Source organism: Labrus bergylta, chromosome 15 (assembly GCF_963930695.1).
Source record: "Labrus bergylta chromosome 15, fLabBer1.1, whole genome shotgun sequence".
In the NCBI taxonomy this organism is placed as follows: domain Eukaryota; kingdom Metazoa; phylum Chordata; class Actinopteri; order Labriformes; family Labridae; genus Labrus; species Labrus bergylta.
The window spans coordinates 7,064,759-7,087,234 of NC_089209.1; the positions used below are offsets into that span (position 1 = coordinate 7,064,759).

General features: G+C 42.8%; 1 protein-coding gene across 2 annotated transcripts in view; it reads right to left on the bottom strand.

The window, feature by feature from the left end:
• Positions 1 to 296: 296 nt before the first annotated feature.
• The window catches only part of jag2b (jagged canonical Notch ligand 2b), a 49,797-nt gene continuing 27,617 nt past the window's right edge, over positions 297 to 22,476 (bottom strand). Inside the window, exons 6-26 of one of the 2 annotated variants that reach the window (XM_020639931.3) lie at positions 20,336 to 20,466; positions 19,267 to 19,386; positions 17,724 to 17,837; positions 17,505 to 17,618; positions 15,574 to 15,687; positions 15,089 to 15,138; positions 13,821 to 13,994; positions 10,200 to 10,362; positions 9,942 to 10,103; positions 9,730 to 9,843; positions 9,454 to 9,567; positions 9,165 to 9,278; positions 8,194 to 8,310; positions 7,085 to 7,112; positions 6,443 to 6,528; positions 5,419 to 5,532; positions 5,091 to 5,206; positions 4,311 to 4,568; positions 4,071 to 4,202; positions 3,527 to 3,677; positions 297 to 3,393 (exon numbers count right to left, since the gene is read on the bottom strand). In XM_020639931.3, coding sequence (XP_020495587.3) covers positions 2,858 to 3,393; positions 3,527 to 3,677; positions 4,071 to 4,202; positions 4,311 to 4,568; positions 5,091 to 5,206; positions 5,419 to 5,532; positions 6,443 to 6,528; positions 7,085 to 7,112; positions 8,194 to 8,310; positions 9,165 to 9,278; positions 9,454 to 9,567; positions 9,730 to 9,843; positions 9,942 to 10,103; positions 10,200 to 10,362; positions 13,821 to 13,994; positions 15,089 to 15,138; positions 15,574 to 15,687; positions 17,505 to 17,618; positions 17,724 to 17,837; positions 19,267 to 19,386; positions 20,336 to 20,466 — 3,022 coding nt within the window. In that variant the 3' untranslated portion in view covers positions 297 to 2,857. The remainder of the gene's footprint in view (positions 3,394 to 3,526; positions 3,678 to 4,070; positions 4,203 to 4,310; positions 4,569 to 5,090; positions 5,207 to 5,418; positions 5,533 to 6,442; positions 6,529 to 7,084; positions 7,113 to 8,193; positions 8,311 to 9,164; positions 9,279 to 9,453; positions 9,568 to 9,729; positions 9,844 to 9,941; positions 10,104 to 10,199; positions 10,363 to 13,820; positions 13,995 to 15,088; positions 15,139 to 15,573; positions 15,688 to 17,504; positions 17,619 to 17,723; positions 17,838 to 19,266; positions 19,387 to 20,335; positions 20,467 to 22,476) is intronic. The other variant, XM_065963822.1, reaches the window with a different exon arrangement.

Below are 22,476 nucleotides of genomic sequence, written 5' to 3' on the forward strand. Positions count from 1 at the left end.
CAGCAGCTTCCGTTCTTCAAACAAGGATGAATGATGGAAAAGTTTAAACACCTACAGAACAAAGTTAACCAGACAAACTTCTCCTTCTGATTGTGTGATATAAAGTCCACCACGGTGTGATATGTTTCAAAGAAAGTGAAAATGAGCAGATCTGTAGTCAGGGTTTGTGAACTGCTCTGATTCTTAAACACGTTTTTACATATGGATGTCCAGCAGACCAGCCTCCAGTGGTGAGATGATTACTCGGCAGAGCTTTTCCAATGTTGTGTACTGTAAACCAAATATTACAGGCGCGATGAAGATGTGTCAAAACTGCTTTAATAAATAACTGGGATGATTATTTGGAACAATGAAACATCCACTAAAAGAATGGAAACCTTTGCACTTTGTATAAAATGAACTCAATGTCCCTTGTAGAATAAAATGTATACAATATGCATTTCAGCTTTAAACACCTGCAGTGATGCATCTTTAATTCTTTATTTTGCGATGTCCCATTTACAGAAAAATCCGATGGCGATTTGAGACAATGACATGATATGAAAAGGGGTAACTTTGAACTGAGTTGGTAACTTTAAAAAAAAAACAAAAAAAACATCTGCATGGTAGCAAAACATTTGCAAATATTGTTCCCTTCATTAAAGCCTTAAAGCCAAACATGATTTGACCTACCGACATCCACATTCATGACACTCCCAATAGCCATGGTTGTTGTTATTTCTTTTCAAGCCTCCATTGAGTGTTTTATTCCAGAAATCTCCGAGATAGTAAAGTGAGACGAGGAGAGCTCTTTACTCAGGCGAATAAAACACGCCACTCTACACCACACACACTTTTAAAGAGTTACTTTCCTTAATAGTGAAAACAAACCGACAACATAAAAAAGATGACCGTTGATTACACAAAGTATGCATTACATTAAGGCACCTGAAACAAAAGGGCTTTGTGACGGGTTTAGAAATGGTTTCAGAACTACTTAAGGCTATAATGTTGATAGTTTGGCGTCATTTACTGCCAAAAAGGTACGCTTTCATTTGTTATTTTTGAACATAATCCAGAATAAATAACAAAAAGTTTTAATAGAAAGCATGTTTAATTTAACTAAAGAATCCAAAGGTTAGCAACTACCGGTTTAAATATTAAAGAATAAGATGGCTGTTTTTTTTTTTTAAATTATTGGCAGAAAATTAACAGTACATTTACATTATGGCCACGTCCCTATTTGTGATGTCACAGTGGGCATTTTCTTTAGCTATCAGGCAAATCAATACTGTGACATCACTGAAGCGTTTTTTTTATTTCCTGGATTTTTTAATTATTATTATTATTTTATTTTATTTTTTTACAAAGTTTTGACTTCCACTGTCAAAATCACCAGGTTAAAAATACTTCTCTTCAATATGGCGACGCCGTTCTGAAAGACCAAGAAAACGTTTTAGACATTGTTTTCTGTACAGATATTTTACCTTCAAGAGAGGAAATGAAGTGCAAAGGAACTGGGATTTATTTGTGGTGAAAAAACATCCAGGTCAAAGATTTTAGCAGTAAAACTTATTTTGGATTGTATCAAAAAAATAAAACATACAGTAGTGTTGCATAGTGCAGAGTTAGGAAAAAATTAAAATGGAAAAAGCAAAGTTTGTTGATCTGCCCGGGGACAGTTATTTGAAAATCTTTAAGTAAAAAAATTAAGATAAGATAATTAAGAAAGATCATTATTTTGTTTTGAGTAACAAAAATCTAGTGTAAAAAAATATAAATGCATCCTTGCTGACAAACCATTTATAAACCCTTCAAAAATTCCTTCACAGGTGGTACCTCGCTGTGTTATAAAACATGCCTACTTTGACTGGCATAAATAAAAGGAATGGCATTGTAAAAAAAATAAAAATAATATTAATCATAATAATAATAATAATAACAATAATAATAATAATAAAAATGTGTGACTTGTCTTTAAGTTACTTATCTCAAATATACACAGCGACTCCTTTAGTATTTACACATATGTACAGAGCATTCATTTCTGTTTGGAACAAATACCTTGAATGGCGTTGCTGTGAAATTGAACTCTCTAAATGTACACTTATATCCCTTTTGAGATTTGAGAACAAGGAGGTCAAACTGGGCAGCGCGACTTGAAGCCTCGACACGGCTCTTAGAAAGGCACTTGCTACCAACTCAAATACTGCAAAAAATCCTCAAACAGAGCTTTCAGCCAAGACAACTGAGAGACAGGAGAAAACAAAATGGAAGGCCACATAGTAGGCACTGGGGTTTCTGTCCCCTCTCCCCTCCAGGCCAAATGTTTTGGTAAGGCTGGCGCATGACGGCCACAGGTGGAAGAGACAGAGCAAAGGCAGGGTTTCCTCTGTTACTGTGGCTGCAACAGTCCTTTTCTTTCAATACCGTCTCTTTTGTGTGTCGACCCCCCTCACAGACACTGAACAGGAGCCTGCTGATAATTGAACAAAATCATAATCATCTGTAAACCAAAAAAAATCTTTTTACAGGTTGTTCTCTTCTCCGTGGAAAAATTCCATAAACAAAAAAAAAAATCGCAGAAAGCTTCTTTTGCCTCCTGAAAATCTTTTTAATTTCTGCTTTCTCTGTACACATGAAAAAAATGAACAGAAGCAAAAAAAAAAAAGGATGCTCACTGTGCTCTGGCTTCCTAGATTCAAAATCATTTCAGGTGACAGTGATGAAAAAAATATGAAAACAAAGCAAAGAATGGCTTATTAAAACACAAAGCCAGTTTTTCTTCCAAAAGTAGTTCAGAAATTAGAATAGTCGCTGCCTGGCAGCTTCTTTTGCTTCTCTCGCTTCCACATTGGGAGTCCTTTGTTTAAATTTCTTATACACAATGGTCTCTGAGGTCTTTTTGACCTGTCAAGGCTGCACGGACATTTTTCCAGCGGTTGTCTTTGGGACTATAGCCTTGGGTCCGGTGGGGCGCTTTGAGGGATGAACTGGAGCTGTGCAGGGTACAGATCACTCCCTCACTGGACTTCACTGCAGTCTCAGAGTACTTATAAACTTGCTGCTTTCCAGCCTCTGCTCCACTACACTCCTCCTCGAGCTCAAGCTCACCTTCTGTCTCCTCCTCCTCCTCCTCCTCCTCCTCTCCATCATCACACGTCCGACAGGAGGGGCCCATGAGCTTTTTGCGTTCCTGCTCAGCCTCCCTGTTGCTCTCTTTCAGCTGCTGCTGCTGCTCACGTCCCACAATGAGCCGAAGTGGCTCCCACTGGTTGTTCACGTTGTTGTCCGCAGCTGATCTTACATTCCTCTCGCGCTCTTTTCTCCGTTTGCGTGTCCACCAAACACATACAATGATGCAGAAGAGGCAGAGCAAGCAGAAGAGCACACATAGTAGAGGCACCAGGTAATCTGTTGACATCACGAGAAGCATAAAGGATACAGAAATCAGTTTAAGTAGTAAAAGGTCACTAATCAGGAACTGCATGGGGCCCATAACAAAGCCTTGTGGGACACCTTAAGTTAAGAGTTAATTATTACTCACCCACTGAAGGGGACATGATTTGTGTCTCCACTTTGACCTCAATGACCGCTAGCATGATGGTACTGTTGTGCCGCTTGGACAAGGTGCCCACTATGGCGTTGGCTGCCTGCTGGATCAGACTGTGGTCTGGTAGATCCTCTGGCTGGAAAGACTGAAAACCAAACCAAAAATGGAAAAATGATGGAAAAACAGGAATGACCTTCATTCCTACTGCTTCTTAGTAAAAATGAGGTAGTCTGCTATATGCAATATGCAGTACGTTGTTTTCATTAGTGTGTCCCTTTTTGTTTGCATGTGGATTGTTGTTTGCTTTTATTGTTTGTTTTTTATTATTACTATTCTGGAGGCAGCTAAACATGTGCAGCTCTTGGAGATAACCTAAATGGAACAATAAAGGGTATCATATCGTATAGTATCATAGTGTTTGGAAAGGTGTGAGAAACAATGTAAAAGTAGAAAAGGATAAAAGTAAAAAGTAAAAAGATAAGACTAGCAAAAAGTGCAAACTGCTAATTAATAACCGTAGCCTGGATCATCTACTTACTATAGCCACCTCTACGGCGTCCTGATTGGAGTGAGAGAGGTCACAGAGCAGGAGGAGGCTGTGTTTTTTTGCCAAGCTTCTGGTATCAGGAAGATACCTCAGCTCATAACAGATGTTCTCCACTGTTGTGCCCTGTGTTTACACATAAAAACAATGATCAGCAACAATACAAAATACCCGACTTGAGATTGCCTTAATGAAAGCTCCACTTCACCAAGAAAGAACACAGAAGTGACTTACTGTTGGTACTTTGTCTCTGTTGAAAACAAGTGTTAGCCGGCCGCAGCTGTTGTCCAAATGCCCGTTGTTTGGCTGGCACATTGTGGTCGCTTGTTGAAGTGAGCGTCCAGACATGGAACAAACCCCCCACTCATGGCATGGCGGAGAGAAGCAGGTGAGGTAGCTGTGCTCCACACACTGCCTTCCAGCCGGGCAGGTCTGATGTCTTGGATCCTCGCCTGATGATTTGATCCGGCAGGGTCGACGACCACACAGCACCTGGTTTCACAGGGTCACATTATTCACTTTAATTATCGGGTACACTGTATTTTATACATTTAGCCTTTTATGACAATCAGCGAATGTTTGCCATCATCTTCTTTAGGGCTTAAAATGATTATCAGGGGTCCCCAGCTTTTTTTCCAAAGAGCCCCCTCCCCCACCCACTTGGATCTAAGGAGAGCTGAGCTCCCAAAGGACCCACACAAAAGTGATATCTCTGTAAAAAAAATGTACATCAATTTAGCATTGATGTACACAGAGAGTGTGTTATCATGATTTGAGTTCATATGTGCAAATGTCCATGACATTTTCCCCCAAAGCCAAATCTTCATGTTTTGTTTTATACAATCTCTGGTATATGATAGTTTGTCTGAATAATTCAATTTATTTTGTTTAAATTGTCAGATTATTGAGCATATTTCTCTATGGTAGTAGTGACTGGTTATGGGTGACTGTATTTCCTTTTTCAGACTGTTTATTTATAAGTGAGGATCAGCAGATACTTGTTGGAAATGTTACCTTTGTGCACTCCACTTTGCCATTGATGCAATGGCAGCTGTTGCACTCTTCCTCCCAGCGGCTGCTGTGGGGAAACTGCAGCCCGGCATAGTGACAAGCCTTCCCGATACCAATGACTGCAACCAGACAGAGAGAAGAGGACATGTTGAACCTTAGAAACATGAGTTTGTGCAGATTTCCTGTATTTATAGATGACCAATTTAAATCAAAAGTCCTGTATCAACAACACAAAGTATACATTTGACAACATAAACCACATATTGCTTTTATTTAAAGACTTAAAGTAGAGGATAGAGGTAAGGAGGAAAGGGAAAAGAGGTGCATTTACATTCTTGGCATCGAGCTCCTGTTCGACCCAGCGGACAGATGCATCGGAAACCGTTGATCTCGTCCACGCAGGTGGCACCGTAGGCACAGGGTGAACTCTGGCACTCATTGATGTCTGCAAAGGGAAAGAGAGCATCACATTTAAAATTGGACACCAGACTGTGGACCACAACGTTTATTTAAAGTAAAGGCCTGTCACCAGAAAGACACAAATTGTCTTCTGTAATGCTAGCCAGATGCAACATGCCAGCACCAGTTAGTCAAAACATCTCTGGTAATCCATTGATTACTGTGCTGTGTTGTTTTGAAAACTAAATCTATAGTTGGCCTTTTATTTTAGTTGGTAATAGGAAAACAGGTTTGACTGTATATCCTCACAGAAGAGGTTGAAAATCCAACTTTCTTTCCTTTAGAGTTCAGCACTTGTCAAATGAAAATTTCCCAATGTTCTTTTGTTAAAAGACTCCAGCGATAACAAGACTGAACTCTCGCTAAACATTTATTTATCTCATACATGTGTAAACTGGGCATCATTTAAGTAACTTGCACAGTTGTTTTTTTGGAGCAGCTGTGACACATATCGGTTGTACCATTCACTTTAAATCCACGGGAATCTTGACCATTGTCGTCCAGATTCCACATGAACACAATCTGGATGAGAGTTCTCAAACCTAAGCCTGACAGAAAAAGGTGAACGCTATCCGGCTCGAACAAAGGAACGGAGGAGAAGAATTTCGGGGTCACTGGGTAATTTGTCTTCAGTGTGTTTGTGTGACTGTGTGAGTGTGGAGGAGGGACCACCTCTGACCTCTGGGGCATTAAAGGACCAAGAAAAAAGGGGAGAGGGCGGAGACCCGGTCTTACATTGAAAGTGTCCATCTCTGTCTTGTACCCATTTTTCTTCTAGTGATTTTCCTCGCTCCATCCATACATCTTCTTAATGATTCTGTGATTTATCTTATGGCCTTTGTGTGTCTGAAAGCGTGTGTAAGTAAAAAAAAAAGTACTATATATCAAATACTTACTGATTCTGCAGTCAGGTCCGGCAAAACCTGGAGCGCACTCACACCGAAACCAGTTGATTCCGTCCACACAGATCCCGCCGTTGTAACTGAGGAAAGAAAGAAATAAAATAAAAAATGAAATGAGGCAATATAAGAGCCACATCCTCTCCAGCTGCAACAAAACACATCCTTTGTGTGTGTATGTGGTTAAAGAGGGGGAGTCAGCAGTACAAGCCTCCACCTTTCAGATGCTAATAGCAGTGTCCAGTCCCTCCCCTCCCTGCCTCTCATCGTGCCTCTCCTCAAAGCCCAGCTCCCTCCCCCACCCACCAGGTCACATGGGAAGAGTGGACAATAATGCCCCCACTCCGCAATCTCCATCACCTCTCCATCCCCCACCTGAATTTACCATGGGGTAGGTGGGACCCCAAAAAAAAAAAAAAAAAAAAAAAATCCTACATCCCAATCTTCCTCTGTTCTTTTCAATATGTAAGCACCCTCCTGTGAAAGATGCCACTTTGAGGACAGCTTCCACACGGCTCTCAGCAGCCCTTCAAGCCTCACACCAAGGTCTGTGTGAAGTGTCCAGACGAGGGATAACAGAGGGGGGGGAGGAAGGTTTGGGTATGTCACCGAGTGTGTGAGGGAGACACCAGGACTTACCATGGATGAGGGTTGCAGTCGTTTATATCTGTTGAAGAAGAAGGACAAAAGAAGAGATGTTTAGTGTTGAGGTTTCTTTTTTTTTTTTTTGTACTGATGCTAAACATCGGTATCGGCCAATATCTGCTGATTCAGATATAGGTTTGTCAATGGGCAGAGGAAGTCACCTGTTAGATAACTCAGATTGGTTTTCATGGTCAAAAGTGAAAGAAAAATGTTGGCATTGTGGGAGTCTTAGGGCGCACTCACATTAGGCCCATTTGCCCCATACTGTGCCAAAGCACATTGTCTCGTAGCCCCAGGCCCCTTCTGGCCTGCACTCGCATTCCTTCAGGCCCTGAGTTACTTCTTGGACATATATCATCACGTCGTACTACTAGATAGTCAGAGAAGACCTCTGAGTTCTTGTGAGTTTTATCCAGCCGACTTTATATATTTGCGTCTGCAACATTTTTTGAGTAAACACTTGACCTCTGCATCGGACCATCGTGAACCCTTTGATTGAAAAGAGGAATGAAAGGATTTAATGGGCTATACATCATGTCCATGTTCTGCACCATGCTTGTGCTCCAAGCCTCCGTCCTTCAGCTGTCTATAAACCAGGGCCAAGGAAACGTACTAGTCAATCAAAATGGACTTTGGGGGTCAAACATGATTGGGGATGGCACAGTTTGCTTAGTGTGAGTGCTCCCTAAGACATGTTCCAGTGACATTTCAACTACTAACAATAATTTAGATTTTCAAATCTCATTTGAAACGCAGACACAAAACATTACTAATTAAAGAAACATCACTATCAGCCATTGGCTAAATCATTTAAAAAAAAAAAAAAAAAAATTCTTAAGTTTTTGATATTTCATGCCTTTCAAGACATAACATTCATAGAACCTCAGAGCTAGCAGGTCCTTGTACTTTGTTACACTGGTAGTTTGACACTAACTGTAGTGAATGTGTATAAAGATAGTTCAGTTTCAGTTTAACAAAGCCATTATTAAAACACTGTTTTAAAAGGGTACAAAAAGTTACAAATGAAGGGTACAACATGTATCTCATGTCTGGATGTGTAATTCTATTTTTCATATGAAGTCATACTGTATAGAGAAACTAACTTTGGCCGCAGGTGGGACCCTCCCAGCCCTCTTTGCAGATGCAGGTGAAGGTGTCTCCTCCGCCCACACAGGTTCCACTGTTAGAACACGGACTGGAGGCACATGTGCTGTTCTTAGCTGCGGGAGGAGAGAAAAAGTATCAGTCAAGGATTAGAAATACTGTGCAGCATATTTACACAATAAATCAAATATGACAAGGGTTTTTGTTGCAGCACTACATAGAGCTACAACTCTTCTTCCTGAGAGCTGACATTTTCCACTAAAACTCTGCAAAGGCCTTTTATGAATAATCTGTGTGTTGTAGTAATATTGTGACAATGCAAAACTTAAATAACCTTCAATAATTTACAAAACCAAAATAAGCCATTTTCCCAAACAAAACATAAACGCCATCACAACATCGGACTGACCAAATTAATGAAAGCCATTCTTAAGATATTTAATGGATTTTTCTAAATAGACAAAGGCTGCACAATAAATCTGTTTTTTACTAAATGAGCACTTACAATAAAGACATCACAAATCTGTGAATGTATTGTCATTAGTAAAACAATTATTTGATGTAAACAAGCAATGCTTTCTCACATTTAAATAGAGAGCAGGTGTAATGCTTTCACAACGTTTTAATGCCGTCAGATGAAGATCAAGCTATCAGCTACCCGTTTCCAGTTGCGGCTTTTTTTGTTCATTGCACTGCACAATGTTATTCCAATGTTGAACTAAATACCTGCACATTGCATCTCTTATCATGTTATACCCCATGTGGTCTAAATGAAACATCTGTGCTGTGCTTTGGTCAAAATATAACATGAATCAAGCATCAGAGGAGGTTTGTGACCCTGTATAAACCAGCTCTCTCAGAACGCTCCGTTTTGGTGTGTGTGTCTCTTTAAATGCAACGAAAAACAGAATAACATACACACTTCAGGTGACATCATCACAACGTCTTAAAGAGCTGCTCCAGGCCTCACCTGTGTTGCATGTGTTCCCTCCCCAGCCAGGTGGGCAGGCACAGCGGAAGACATCCCCGTGGTCGAAGCAGGTGCCTCCGTTACTGCAGGTGGTCGGATCGCACGGTCTCTCACCTGGACAAGGACGGCACAGAAACACGGGTGTCAAACCCTCACACTTCTTGGTACGAAGCATCAGTAGGACTGGAGGGTCCTAGCTGTCTAAATACACAGACATAGACGTGGAGCTGGGGCCACAGTAAGCTCTGAACATAAACACGCGCGTTGACACAGAGCAGACATAACTCACGGGAATGGCAGGTCTTGCCCTTCCACTTGTCGGCACACTCGCAGTAGAAGTCGTTCACCAGGTCGACGCAGCGTCCGCCGTTCTTACACGGGTTGTGTCTGCACTCATTGACATCTGGGGGAAAAAAAAGGTACATGATTCAGTCTTTTTTTTTTTTTTTTTTCAAACTGTTGTCCATCTAGGTACAGAGACATGAATGTGTACTCTAACCACGACTTTTCTGTTTACAATGTTTCAAAGAGAGACCGACAAGACGAGTAAATATGAGGAGCTCACTGAGGTCGCAGAGCCGACCCTCCCAGCCGTCCGGACAGAAACACTGGAAGGAATTTATCCCGTCGATACACGTCCCGCCGTTTCCACACGGGTTGTTGATGCAGTCGTTAATATCTGGAAAAAAGTTCAGGGGAAAGGTTTAAAATAGTTCACGCTTTGAGCAAAACTTCAAAGAAATAATGAGTCTTCGGGGGGGGGGGGTCTGTACTCACTCTCATGGCAGTACATGCCGCTGAACCCCGGGTCACACGCGCAGGTGAAGTTTCCTGCTGGTTGGCTGATGCAGCGTCCTCGTGGGCCGCAGACATTCGAGGAGATGTGCCGCACTCCTGCCGAGTCGTTGGTTGCTATAGCAACAGTGCAGCTGTCAATCACTGCAAGAGAAAGGGGGGGGGGGGGGGGGGGGAGGTTAAAATTTGTTGCACTTCTTCCCCACAATAGATGAGTAAATACTGTGTCATCGTGGTCACCTTGACACGGCCTGCTCTGGCAGTCCTCTTTGAGCCGCTCGCACGTCTTTCCCTCGTAGCCTTCGGGACAGGCGCAGTAGAAGTCCTGATCCATGCTGTGACACTTGGCATCGTTCTCACAGGGGTTTGGATCACAAGCATCAGAAGGAAACCAGCTGGAGATCTATAAAAAAAAAAAAAAAAAGAGAGAGATTATCACATTTACAACTCAGACAATATCAAGAAAAGAAATCTAAAACACAAAAATGGAAATTCAGCTTAAATCAGGTTTCCCCCATGTAACATATGATAACCTCCTTAGCTCTGCAGGGCGTCTTATAAAGAGTGTTTGGGCGGTTTTTTTTGTCTCTGGATGGCAATTTTACAGTTGTGACTCACTCACACTCCTCCAAGCATCGACCATTGGACAAACATTTAAAGAAAACAACTTCCAGTTTAGCACCAAACAGCAGACAAGTTAAACATCAGCAATTAAGAAATAGCAGTTGAACAAAGTGGAATATTCAACTGCTAAAGAAAGGAAGGAAAAAAAATGCATTTAGGAGCAAAACAGAGCTGAAGATTTACCAGCTCTAAATGAATGAAAAGGTAACATCACATCTTGTGTTTAAACTGTTAAAATGAGTGTCAAATTTTTTCATGATAACTTAATTTGCAGAAAACGTGTCAATGTCATGTTTACAGCACAGATTTGTTGCCCTGAATCATCCAAGTAAAAACTGAGTACTTCACATTTTACGTTTATTTCTCCCAGGTAAGAAGTTGAATCTTCGACAAACCGTCTTTCTGCGACCTCTGAGGAGCTCCTCTGGGTCAGACAGCGGCTAAGTGTCTTGCCAAAAAGAGCTCTTGAAGCAGTGCAGGAAGGTGACAGGAAATCAGGAAACACGAGCTGACCATTGGCTACAGGCCAACTTCAGTAACTTTCAAACACTGCTGAATTTATCAGACATCAATGGTTTCACATTATTGTGATGAGAAAAAACGATTCAAGACGCAAGTGGAGCCACATGGGGAACAGACTTGAGCTCATACCTCCCCATTAACACACTGAAGTGGTGAATTGTGACCCGTTCACACACAACAAAGCAGTGGGAGCAACTTGTGGTTAAATGTCTTGCACAAGGACACATCATGTAGCTGCAGGAGCTCGGGATTGAACCCGCAACATTCCAGTGAAGCAGCAATCGACTCTCCCACTGAGCCACAGCCGCCCCACATGAAAGTCTGTGTAGGTGAACGCCTTAGCTTTGCTCATGCTGCTGCACAGAACACAGTGAAGGTAAGAGGACGAGCCTCAGAATCTTTTCCCTAAGCTCGTCTTGGGAATCCTCACTTCTGCTTTTACATCTTAGTCAATTCAGAGCGAACACTCTGAGACAGAGGTCTGATCTGACAAGAGAGAGAAAGAAGATGATAATGACAACAAATACGGACTAAAGCAGAGCCACAGTGGGGCAAAAAAAAACATCTGTCATTCCACTGTGAAACAGAAAGAACCCTTCTAGAGATCGTAGTGACAACGTTTTCCATTTCTTCATGGAGTACAAAAATCTCTCCGTTTATGTCAACAGTAGGCTACTGTGCGTAAACTTTGAGTTGCACCCGTTTGCCATTTAAGGTGCTGAACCCGGCCGTTCGTTGTCAGAGACGAGTGTGAGTGAAGTCTGCGGGTCACACGGTTTATTTTACCCCGAGTGTCAGGGCCACATACATTTCTTTTCTTTACTATTTGTACGTGTGTGGTCAGAGGAGCGTGTCTGAGGGGAAGAGAGTCCCATAAATCTTGGGGTGCATTAGTCTCACCGTGTGCAGCGCTCACAGAGCAGGAGACGTGTTTCAGTGTGGTAAACAAGTCGGGGAATATATTTGAAGAAGAGGGAACCCACAAGATTCACTCGTGGTCAACTATGAACACATCTGTAGATAAATATCGTTTTTTTTTTTTTAAAGATAGCTGCTCTCAAAGTGTATTACGAGCAGAATTTTCAAGTTTAAACTACGTCTAGAAATGCCACAATTTTAAACATTAAAATGTATGCATGAGCTTCTTCTTATTTTTCGTTTCTTTGAGAGGGGAAGGTCATTCATTCATCAACGTCAATGCAGCTCAGTCCATCCAGCTAACTGTGGATGGTTTTGTTATTTCTGAGACGACCACAACAACGACCCTCTTCCCTACGTCCACATCCACCGTGCCGCTCAGAGGACGAACGGGCCCACGCACCACATAAATCACACCGTGTAAAAACGACTCTACAGTGCTCCTAGTGGTTGCATTCTGCATAGCGTTAATTTTCTGAGAAAGTGCACAACCAACGCTCCAAACCACCGCAGGATACGCGAGGCTGATGTCAGGCGTTCGCGTAGTTAAAAGCAAATATACTCAGCTTTATATTCTCTCAGAGAAAGTTTAGTGACATGCTTGACAGGATTTATTGCAGTAACATTTGATGCATCAAATTAAATACATCATGTGACCAAGCTTAATCCAAAAACAGACCCAAAGAATTACAAAGAATGATGCATGAATTGTAATTCTCGGTCCTGGCTTTCACAATCACTACCTCTCTAACTGTGACTTATGAGAATGGAATAAGTTAGCAGGTATTTTTTTCCACTTGAATTCAATGAATCAGAAACCTTTTCCAAGCTGAATACATCACCACATCTTTGCTCATTCACTCAAAAATGACAAAAAGCCAACCTGCTGTGTCACTAGAGGAGAAGCTGGAGGATGATCCAGGTCACTGCGATCCGTCATATTGAGGTCAAAAAGTTTGATGGTAATCCATCCAATAGCTGTCCTAATATTTCTGTTTTCGGACCAAAAGCTTTGGACCTATTAAAAGCAGTAAATGTGGCATTTCTGCAGGGATTCAAGCTGTCCTTATTTCTTCTAAAAAAAAAAATCATTCAGCGCTCATCACCAATACACACTCTGACTCCACGGACCGGAGAAGGAGACACTAATCATTGAAATATGAAGTCGCGGGCGTTGTAGCTTTGGCACAGCGGGGCAGGAATGTACACCGTGCCATAGCAGGCTTTTAGAGCCGTGTAGTATGCTGGCAGAAATCCAGCGTCACCTCATTCAGAGAGGCTCGTATTTATAGTAGAGATGCTAAAAACAGGACTGGCTCCTGACCAGCAATGTCCTCCATTCAGGACCCAGGAGATGCAGGGGAGTGTCGGCTTCCTCACGGCTAACCTACATCAGCTCCAAACACACACTTCAAATAGAAAAGCCTGCAGCAAGGACACGCATGTGTGGTGTGTGTGTGTTTGTACGCTTATTGATAACAAGAGAAGTTTGCAGTCAAAGCTGAGCTATGGGCTTGTTGGGCGTAGAGCATACTTTATACTTTACAAGATGATAGGAACAAACGGCAATCAGCTTTAAGTGTGTTCACTTGCAGATCTTAAATAAATACTTTGTGTTCAATTTCAAAAACACAAATTGTCAAATAAGAACTCATGTCGTCAGCATATCACCACAGCATACATGTTGTTGTTGGGTTCTTCTTGGAGTCTAATCATGACATGACAACTGACACCACCATCAGAATAACGATCGCCTCAATAATCCAGAGCTGAGATCAGTTCAAACAGCAGACTCACCTCACACTGCTGTCCAGCGAACTCTGGCGGGCACTGGCACACAAAACTGTCCAACACCGCGTGACACTGTCCTCCGTTCTGGCACGGTTTGCTCTCACACTGGTTCCTCTGGATCTCACAGTGGGTGCCCACGAAGCCTGGAGGACACTGGCAGTGGTAGCGCCCCAAGCCCTGCTGGTAGGAAAAAAAATACAAAAGAGACAAATGATGAGTTCAAGGGCAGAGACATGCGGCCTTCAAGGACACCTGCTGGTTTGGTCCAAGTACATGGAAAAACAGATTAAAGTCCCGATTGGATGGCTAACAAAAGGATTCTAGATTTCATATATTTACACTTTTACTGTCAAACCAGCCAATTCATACTCTTTTTATATTGATTGGCATTTGCAGCAGCCAATAGCACTGATGGTGGAGATGCTAACCAACGAGCTAGTTTTTAGAGCCTGCACTTTGCTTAGTAGCTCACAGGAGTTATCGTAATGACACAAAACACAAGCTAAGGAATCGTTTCATTGGATGGGAAATAATCTATAAACGCTGAGTGTTGGACAAGTCATCGAAAGATGTTGTCTAGCATGTGTATGACAATAAATATAAGACATATGTACCGAAGCTCTAATGTGACCTGCATCCATACATTTTATTTCCTCAGTTTTCCTCAGATATCAAGTAATATCAGTTTGTTTTATCGAGACCTGACCTCATGGCACGTCGTGGTCTGGCCTATCACAGTGACCAAACATTTTGTTTTCAAATTCTCCAGAAAATTGTTCCCATTATCAGGAGAAAACAAGATGTGTTATCCCGGGAAAAAATAAGATAAGATTTAGAGAAAAGAAACAGAAACTGGATTTCAATCTTTTACTGGATTAAAATCATGAGGACTGGTTATGGTGGGTCATTGTGACCAGGAGAGTTAAATAAATCTTCAAATGTTAAGTTTAAAGACGTTTGTTGTTTGTCGCTGGTCTGACCTGCACACACTGGGCCGTCAGACGTAATGAGTGAAAAAAACATGTTATTCTAAGATTAGAAAACAAATAGTTGAGGTTAAACTCGATGAGAATGTGGATCGATGAGCGCAAAAAAAACAACAACAAAACTTTGGACTGTCAGTCGACTAACGGCAAAAATCTAACCAATCAGGCTGGACGATGTAAATCCTTAGAGTCGGGGAAGCATGTCTGCTTCAAGCTTCCGTACACACAGTATGTGATAAAAACAAACTTGAACAGTGTTGTCATGGTAACTACAAAGTTAAAACATACCTTGCTACATGTTGCTCCATTCTTGCACTGACCGTGGCAGCCTTTTATGTCTGAAGAGGAAGAAGACGTTAAATAAATCATGAAAACTTTCCATGTAGATGGTAATGTATGATTGTATTCGTCATCAGACGAGCATTCAGGATGTGCTCAGATTAAGATAAAGCTCGGAAAAGAAACTAGTAAAGTGAAGAGAGTGGCAGAAAGAGCTTTTGTAGATGGTAACCTGCATGCATTGGATCCAGATGAAGGAACAGGGCATGCAAGTTCAGTCATGATGAACAGAGTGGGAGCTTCAATTTGCCAACCCCAGAAAGAAACGGGTTACCACATGTGGGGAAAGTGAGTGAAACTACGTCTATGTTCAGTGTCCAGGAAGTGAGAGGAGGCATTTAAAAAAAATAAAAATGAAGCCAGAAGGAGAGGGACACCAGCAGAAGGACAGAGGCTTTTTTTTTTTTTAAAATTTAGAAGGGAGAAATACTGACTGATGTCACAGTTTTGTCCGGACCATCCCAGAAAACAGGCGCAGTAATAACCGCCAATCAAATTTTTGCAAGAGTGAGCGTTCACACAGGGCTTCCCTGCACACTCATTTGCATCTGTAAAGGTAGGATGAAGAAGGAAACCAAGTCCAACATTTAAAAATCAACCAAGAAGAGAACACAGGCAGAAAAGAGACCAGAATCAAACCTTAGAATGCCGAGCCAACACAAACATTCAATAAACTAAAACCATCAAATACATTAAAGGTTGAGACTAGAGCTGTTGAATTATTATAAATTTTAATCGCTGTTAATCGCTGAAGTTCGATAGAGAATCACAATTAATCACATTTTAACATGTTTGAAATTCCATTATTTCGCATTTAAAAATACAAATTGTTTTGTACCCTCTTAAGTTAACAGTAACTCACTTGCTGTTTAAAAAAAAAGGAACGACCTCCTGGTAGATCGAATGTCACAACATTAATTTAACCACTGAGGAAGGAATGTTTAAAAAAAAAAAAACTAAAGTAAAACAGCTGTGAGGAACATTAAAAATGTGAAATTCAAGGTGGATATTAGAAAGTGAAAATGAGACATTCAAAGATGCAGCAGTGTCGATCTATTCTCCATCACTGTGACTACAGGGGGAGACACTGAGGAGGCTTATCCAAGGTGCATCAAAGGGTCTATAGCGTCAGACAGCGGTTCTATTTACATTATTGGCTATTTCTGCCTCGTTCTTTTTAAGGCATGTCTTTCCTCAGGAGACCCCCGGCACCACCACACCGCCCAACACAGACAGTCTCCCGCTGTGAGGTGCATGTGTGAACAACCAGATCAGGAGGATTTCAGGGGCAGTCCTGCTGAAATGTTCTGGCTACATGCGCGTTCAAAACAAAAACAGCTAAATAAATTAAAAAAAACACTGATTTGTCTACAGGGGGCGCCAAAATCAACACAGCCAAAAGATCCACACAGGAGCTTTAAATCCCCATCATGTCACACAACGTGGACATGGATGGAACAACATTCAAAGTAACTGCAAAGTGTCACCACCAAATGCCAAAAAAGGGAAGGGGGGGCGGGGGACGGGGGGCAGTCTGCAGGGAGTCCTGCTGTGTTCACTCACACACACACCTGTCCTTTTCTCTGAAACCTTACACTCCACACACACACACACACACACACACACACACACGTACACAATCGCCAGGTAAGACAGGAGGCCAGTGGCTGCCTGTAAGCTGAGCTCTGAGCTGGCAAGATGAAACTGAACCCCTGGGATCTCTTCTCTACCTTCAGCCGTTCCAACACACACACACAATCGCACGCACACAACAACCCAACTTTGTTTACTGCTCCTAATACATTTCCTGGCTTCATGTTGGTCACGTCCGCTTGTCGGCACGGTAGCAATATGGAAACGAATGCCACAGCCAGCGACAAACAAACAGCCGGATATAGACACACTAGTGGCTCATAAAGCCATTGAGGAGGAAAAAAAAAAAAGGCAGCTGTGCAGCTGCCAGCTCGTCCAGGATATTGACAGCTTGTAGTCTGGCCATGGGGCTCAGGTTGCTCGTTGCAAATTTGAATCCCAAAAATATGATCAACTTTCTACTGAATAGACCGTCTGTGACAAGTCCATCTTTCAAGCTGCACTTTTCCCTGTTTGGTTGTGTACTTGTACGTCTCATCATAATATGAGATGCAGAACATGAATCTGGAAATCATCAGATGAATCCTCAATGGACCCATGAATAAAACTTCCACAAAACTTGAGACCCGTTTCAGTAGTTTGTTATTGACATGAATGCTGGGTTGTTGTTTGTCCACTTATTTGGGCATATCAAAGTTTTCCTCTGTTTTCTAAAACATGTCTTTGAATAAAGTGTTAAAAAAAATAAATGAAATGAAGTTGTGAGTCTCACCTATCTGGCAGGTCTTCCCCTCCCACTCTGGAGGACACACACACTCGAAGCCGTCCTCCAGGTCGACGCAGGTTCCTCCCCGAGCACAGGGACTCGAGGCGCACTCGTCCACGTCTGAGAAAACACACAGACCAACTCTCACACCGCTCATGTCTTTCTTTGTTTATCTGAAGATAAATGATTTGAACATCTCATGTGGACGTGAAGGATGTGACTCACTGTTAGCACAGGTGGGACCCTCCCAGCCCGCTGGACACTGGCACTCGAACCCGGTGGGGACTTCGTGGCATGTACCGCCGTTGGCACACGGGTCGGAAACACAGGCGTGCGTGGCTGGTGGAGGAGGATGTGTTCAAAGACTTAACGGTTTGTTCATACAGAGTACTCCAGCATTACAAAGCTGGTACGTTTTCATATCGATCATGTTTCAAAAATCTTAAAATTCAATGTTTGATTCAACAAACCCCACAACAAGTTCCACAGATATTCAGTTCATAATCATACAGTACAATAAGAAGTGGCCAAGATTTGCATATTAGCAGGGGCACTGTTAGTGGATAGCCTAGCGGTTATGTTGTGCGCCCCATGTACCGAGGCTATAGTCCTTGTCTCAGCAACCAAGGGTTCAAATCCGACATCGGCCCTTTGCTGCACGTCATCTCTCCTCTCTCACCTCCCGACATTTCCTGTCTCTCTTCAGCTGTCTTTAGCTGGTAAGGCCAAATGGCTCAAAATGTCTTGACATTTTTTATGTTTTTTTTTTAATACTAGATTATTCAAAATGTCTAAAAACGTCACACATCCATTTCATAAAACCGGAGCGTGTAAAACAGAGCAATGTGTCCATCAAAAACTTCATGCTGAACTCCCGCAACACTGTCTAACTTGCTAACAAACATTTATTGGCCACGTTTCGGTGCGAGACCTCCATCCTGCAAAAAGTTTTACTTTATTTACGTGACTTTTTTTTTTTGCCCAGGAATACAGAGAAGCGTTCTTATGTTGGGACGCTTTCTGATTCATTTTCATGGTCAAATGTGAAAGAAAATGTCGGCAGTGTGAGAGTCGTACACCGTCTCTGGCAACATGCGGTTTCTAAGACATGATCCAGAGGTAGTTTAAAAGGAGGGACTTCTTACAACAATTTAAAAACAGCAAATGTCACAGCTCAAAGAAAAAACAGACGTCGAGAATAACTAACAAGAAATGAAAAAAACATCAGTATCAGAATCTGCAATCGGCTGAATTCTTATTTTAAAAATCAGCATTGATCCTGATTTCCACGAGCGGTGCATCTCTAGCTGAAGTGTGTGGCCTTGGTTTACATGTTTCAGTGGAAACCTTCCTCCTTACCTGACTACTCTGCTGTCTCTGAACATTTCAAGCCATTCAACCAGATCTGAAAACTGGATCACTTTGAAAATACTGAGGTTTAGGACTGAATGGGGAGGGATGACTGCTTTCAGAGCTGCTGCTTCCATTATGTGGAATAATGTTTCAAAAGATTATTTCAGACTGCGTTTTTCAAGAGCTAGTGTCCCAACTACTGAGGGAAGGAACTTACGACTGTTTTAGGATGTGAAATCACTGAAATGGTTTGCAGGTGTCATTCTTTTTTTTAAACTGTAAATATTTGTTTTGTTTGTATCTGTATTGCTGCAGGGCAGAGACCTCGGTCTCAGTGGGTGGTAAAATAAAGGACAAATACAAAATACTCATCCCTCTACAAATAAACATGAACAAGACAATGATGTACTCTTACCTATCTGACAGTTCTCTCCGGAGTATCCCTGTGGACAGACGCAGGCGTACTCGTCCGGCTCCGTGTTCAGGCAGGTTCCTCCGTTGACACAAGGCTGGTGACGGCCGCAGTAATTCAGATCTGGACGTTTAGAGACGCAAAAAACATTCATTAAGATCAGAGCAATGTGAGAAATCACATTTTCCAAATCAGATCAGAGAAACAGCGAATCATGACTTCACCCATCCTGCCTGCATTCTCTGCATGATCTACAATCATGCAATCTTCAGTTTGCCTCTACAGCCCCCTCTCCATCATGCACCATGAAGCTAAACATGAAGATATTCTGCTTCTTGACTCTATGCAACTGGAATCAGCTAAAACCACTAATATTGATGTATTCATTGCAGAAAACGTTAAGATGATTTAGATTTGCAGTTATGTAAAAAAAAAGACTCCATGTGATGTAGAATTTCTCCAGTCTTCTCCCCAAAATAAAGACTTTTCTTAAGTTTTTGTCCCCAACATTATAACCTCTAATAGACCCGTGTGATCCCGGCACACACACACACACACGTCCTCAGGCCAAAGGCCAGCTCGGCCCACGGGCTGGTTAATAAAAGAGCAGGGATCTGTCTCCACCTGGGATCTTAGGACTCGTTCTCATCCCCTGAAGAGCCCGCGGTGACGAAGAGACGAGGGGAGATCGAGTGTCTCTGCAGCCGCTCAGATCTCACAGGCAGTAAAGCTATCCAAGCTGCTGTTCTCCACTCGCAGAGAGCCGAGGGGGGGGAAAAGAGAACCCCGGACCTCATTTGATGGTTAACGCTTGTTTTAACTGTATATTAAACGATTTAAACAAACACTAAAGTGACAGATGTGCCGCACGTCATCCGATGTTCAAACGTGGTGCGAGTTGCAAAAAAGGCCCTTCTTCAGAAAGTCGTTCCTTTTGCATCTCTGCCTCACTCGTTCCTCGTCAGACTCAGCTGTAGCTTGTGGGGGCGCGCAAGAGATGAGATCAGAGACTCTCGCCAGCGTCATGTGTGGGAGCTGATGAAATGACACAGAAAAAAAAAGAAAACCTTACCTTTATCACACAGCAGACCTCCCCAGTTCCTCTCACAGCTACACTGCCACGGGATGTTGCAGGTCCCGTGGACACAGCCCGGGTACAGCAAACACTCATCACAGAATTGGCCCTTCCAGCCGTAGTTACACCTGTCAAGAGTCAGACACGGACGCCAGAACATGACATGAATTATTACACTCGACTGAAACCCTCTACCTGCTCTCTCAAGAATCCCTCATTTTCACTTTATTGTCTGGCATTCACTGCCCTCTTCCCCTCCAGATTATTCTCTGAAACTAAATTATACATCAATGTTCCAGAGTTAAAAAAAAAAAAACAGATCTGTACAGTAACAGACTGCTGTTTTAGTGTCTTGAACATCTGTTATGAATTGGGCCGGTCTTCTTTCAGATGTGACCTGTCTGCCAGTGGAAACACACCTCACACTGTATCATGCGTCAACCTTCCACACAAGGCCTCCTGCCAACTAATCTTAGCGGGGCGGCGGGGGAGACATTCCAGGGCAGGAAGGGTTAAGAATACTTTGAGCGGCTCCCCGAGACTCGGGGTGAGGGGGGGGACTACGAGGGTGGTGGCACAGTGGTTCTGGAGACGGCTCTGTGTGTGCATACACAGCGAGTGTACGCGATATGGCGCTCGGCTATTCCAAGGCTGCCGGTACCGTCGCGTACCAGCTGTCTTGTCAATTGGCGGCTATTTTTGAGTGTCCTGCAGACGGCACCGCTGTCTCTGTGAGAGACTGAAGCGCGGGGGTGGGGGAGAATGCATTGGGGAATACTTGTCATGTTTCTTTCACTGTATACGATTAGCTCCGGAGGGTCTGACAGCAATGTAGCAATAACACCAAGAGGACTTTGGCGAGAGACTTGATAACTGCTTTTTTTTAAGCTTGTAGGTATTAAAAGATGTATTCAGCAGGTTACTTCTTGGTCGCGCTGACATCGTAATCACTCATCTTCCGCTTACAGGTGCAGGCGGGTAACTCTTTGCAGTTTTAGTAGGAAATCTCGGGGCTTTGAAAAACGCTTCAGAGTGGTGGAAAGTGCCTTTAAGCGAAGTGATTCTTGGGACAGGAAAAGCCTTTAAAGGAATTTGTCAGAACAAGCCTAATGTCTACTAATAAAAAAGCGCCTCAATCAGCAGCTTAACAACAGGCATGCAGCAGCTTTTGTGATTCTTACAAAGCCGGCGGCGGACAGGGGCACGGCCCATAAATCCGTGATGAAATAAAAGGGAATTAAAAAAAAAAAAGGAGAGATGGCAAGGGATTAAACGCCAGGTTTCGTGACCCGAGGCGTCTTTTGATTCATGCCACTGCAGGATGATCTTCTTCTTCTTCTGCTGCTGCTGCTGCTCTTCTATTCATGTCACTCTTCCTGTTGACTGGGGCTTGATGTTTCGATGGAATAAGTTGCTTCATGCTGTTGTCTGTCTGCTGAGGAATGAGGATGCAGCCTACTTCACCCACGCAGATAAAAAAAAAAAAAAAAAAAAAAAAAAAAAAGTGAGGCAGTTTCCTAAAAGTGGTCATCCCCCGTTTTTTTCCTCGGCACCGAGCCAAAAATGTTCTGCCTCACAGCGGGAGGATGCGTCTCTCTATCCATCTGGCAAATGGGAGACTGGGGGGGGGTTAAAAATGACGACAGGAACTTCTTCAACATCCTGTAAATGTGGACCGATGGGGCCAGTCGACGTCACCTTATCTATTTCCACTTGTAATGTACATAACACAGGGAGATATTCATTTCCTTTTCCTTGCCCCCTGCCCTTCAAGGGAGGACTGCAATGCGGATGAGGAGGGGAAATGACCATTCCCAGCACGTTTACGGTGGTCAAATCCACACACCAACGACTCCCCCCCCCCCCCCTCAGCCCGAGCTACACAGATTGTTTGGTATTCTGCAGAGGTTTTTCAGGTGTCTAAAAATACAAGAGAGCAGGCGCGGCGTTGCTCTTTCTTTTTTTCCCTCCTTCAGAGCCGAGGTGGAGATGCCCACGAGGGAAGAGAACAAGGCTGAGATGAAAAACACAACAGGCCACGACAAGTGAGGGACGTCTCCCGCTTGGCAACAAAATTCAATCCCGTCTCACGTCTTTCACACGTTGAACTTGTGGTTCTTCTGCAGAGAGGTTGCTGC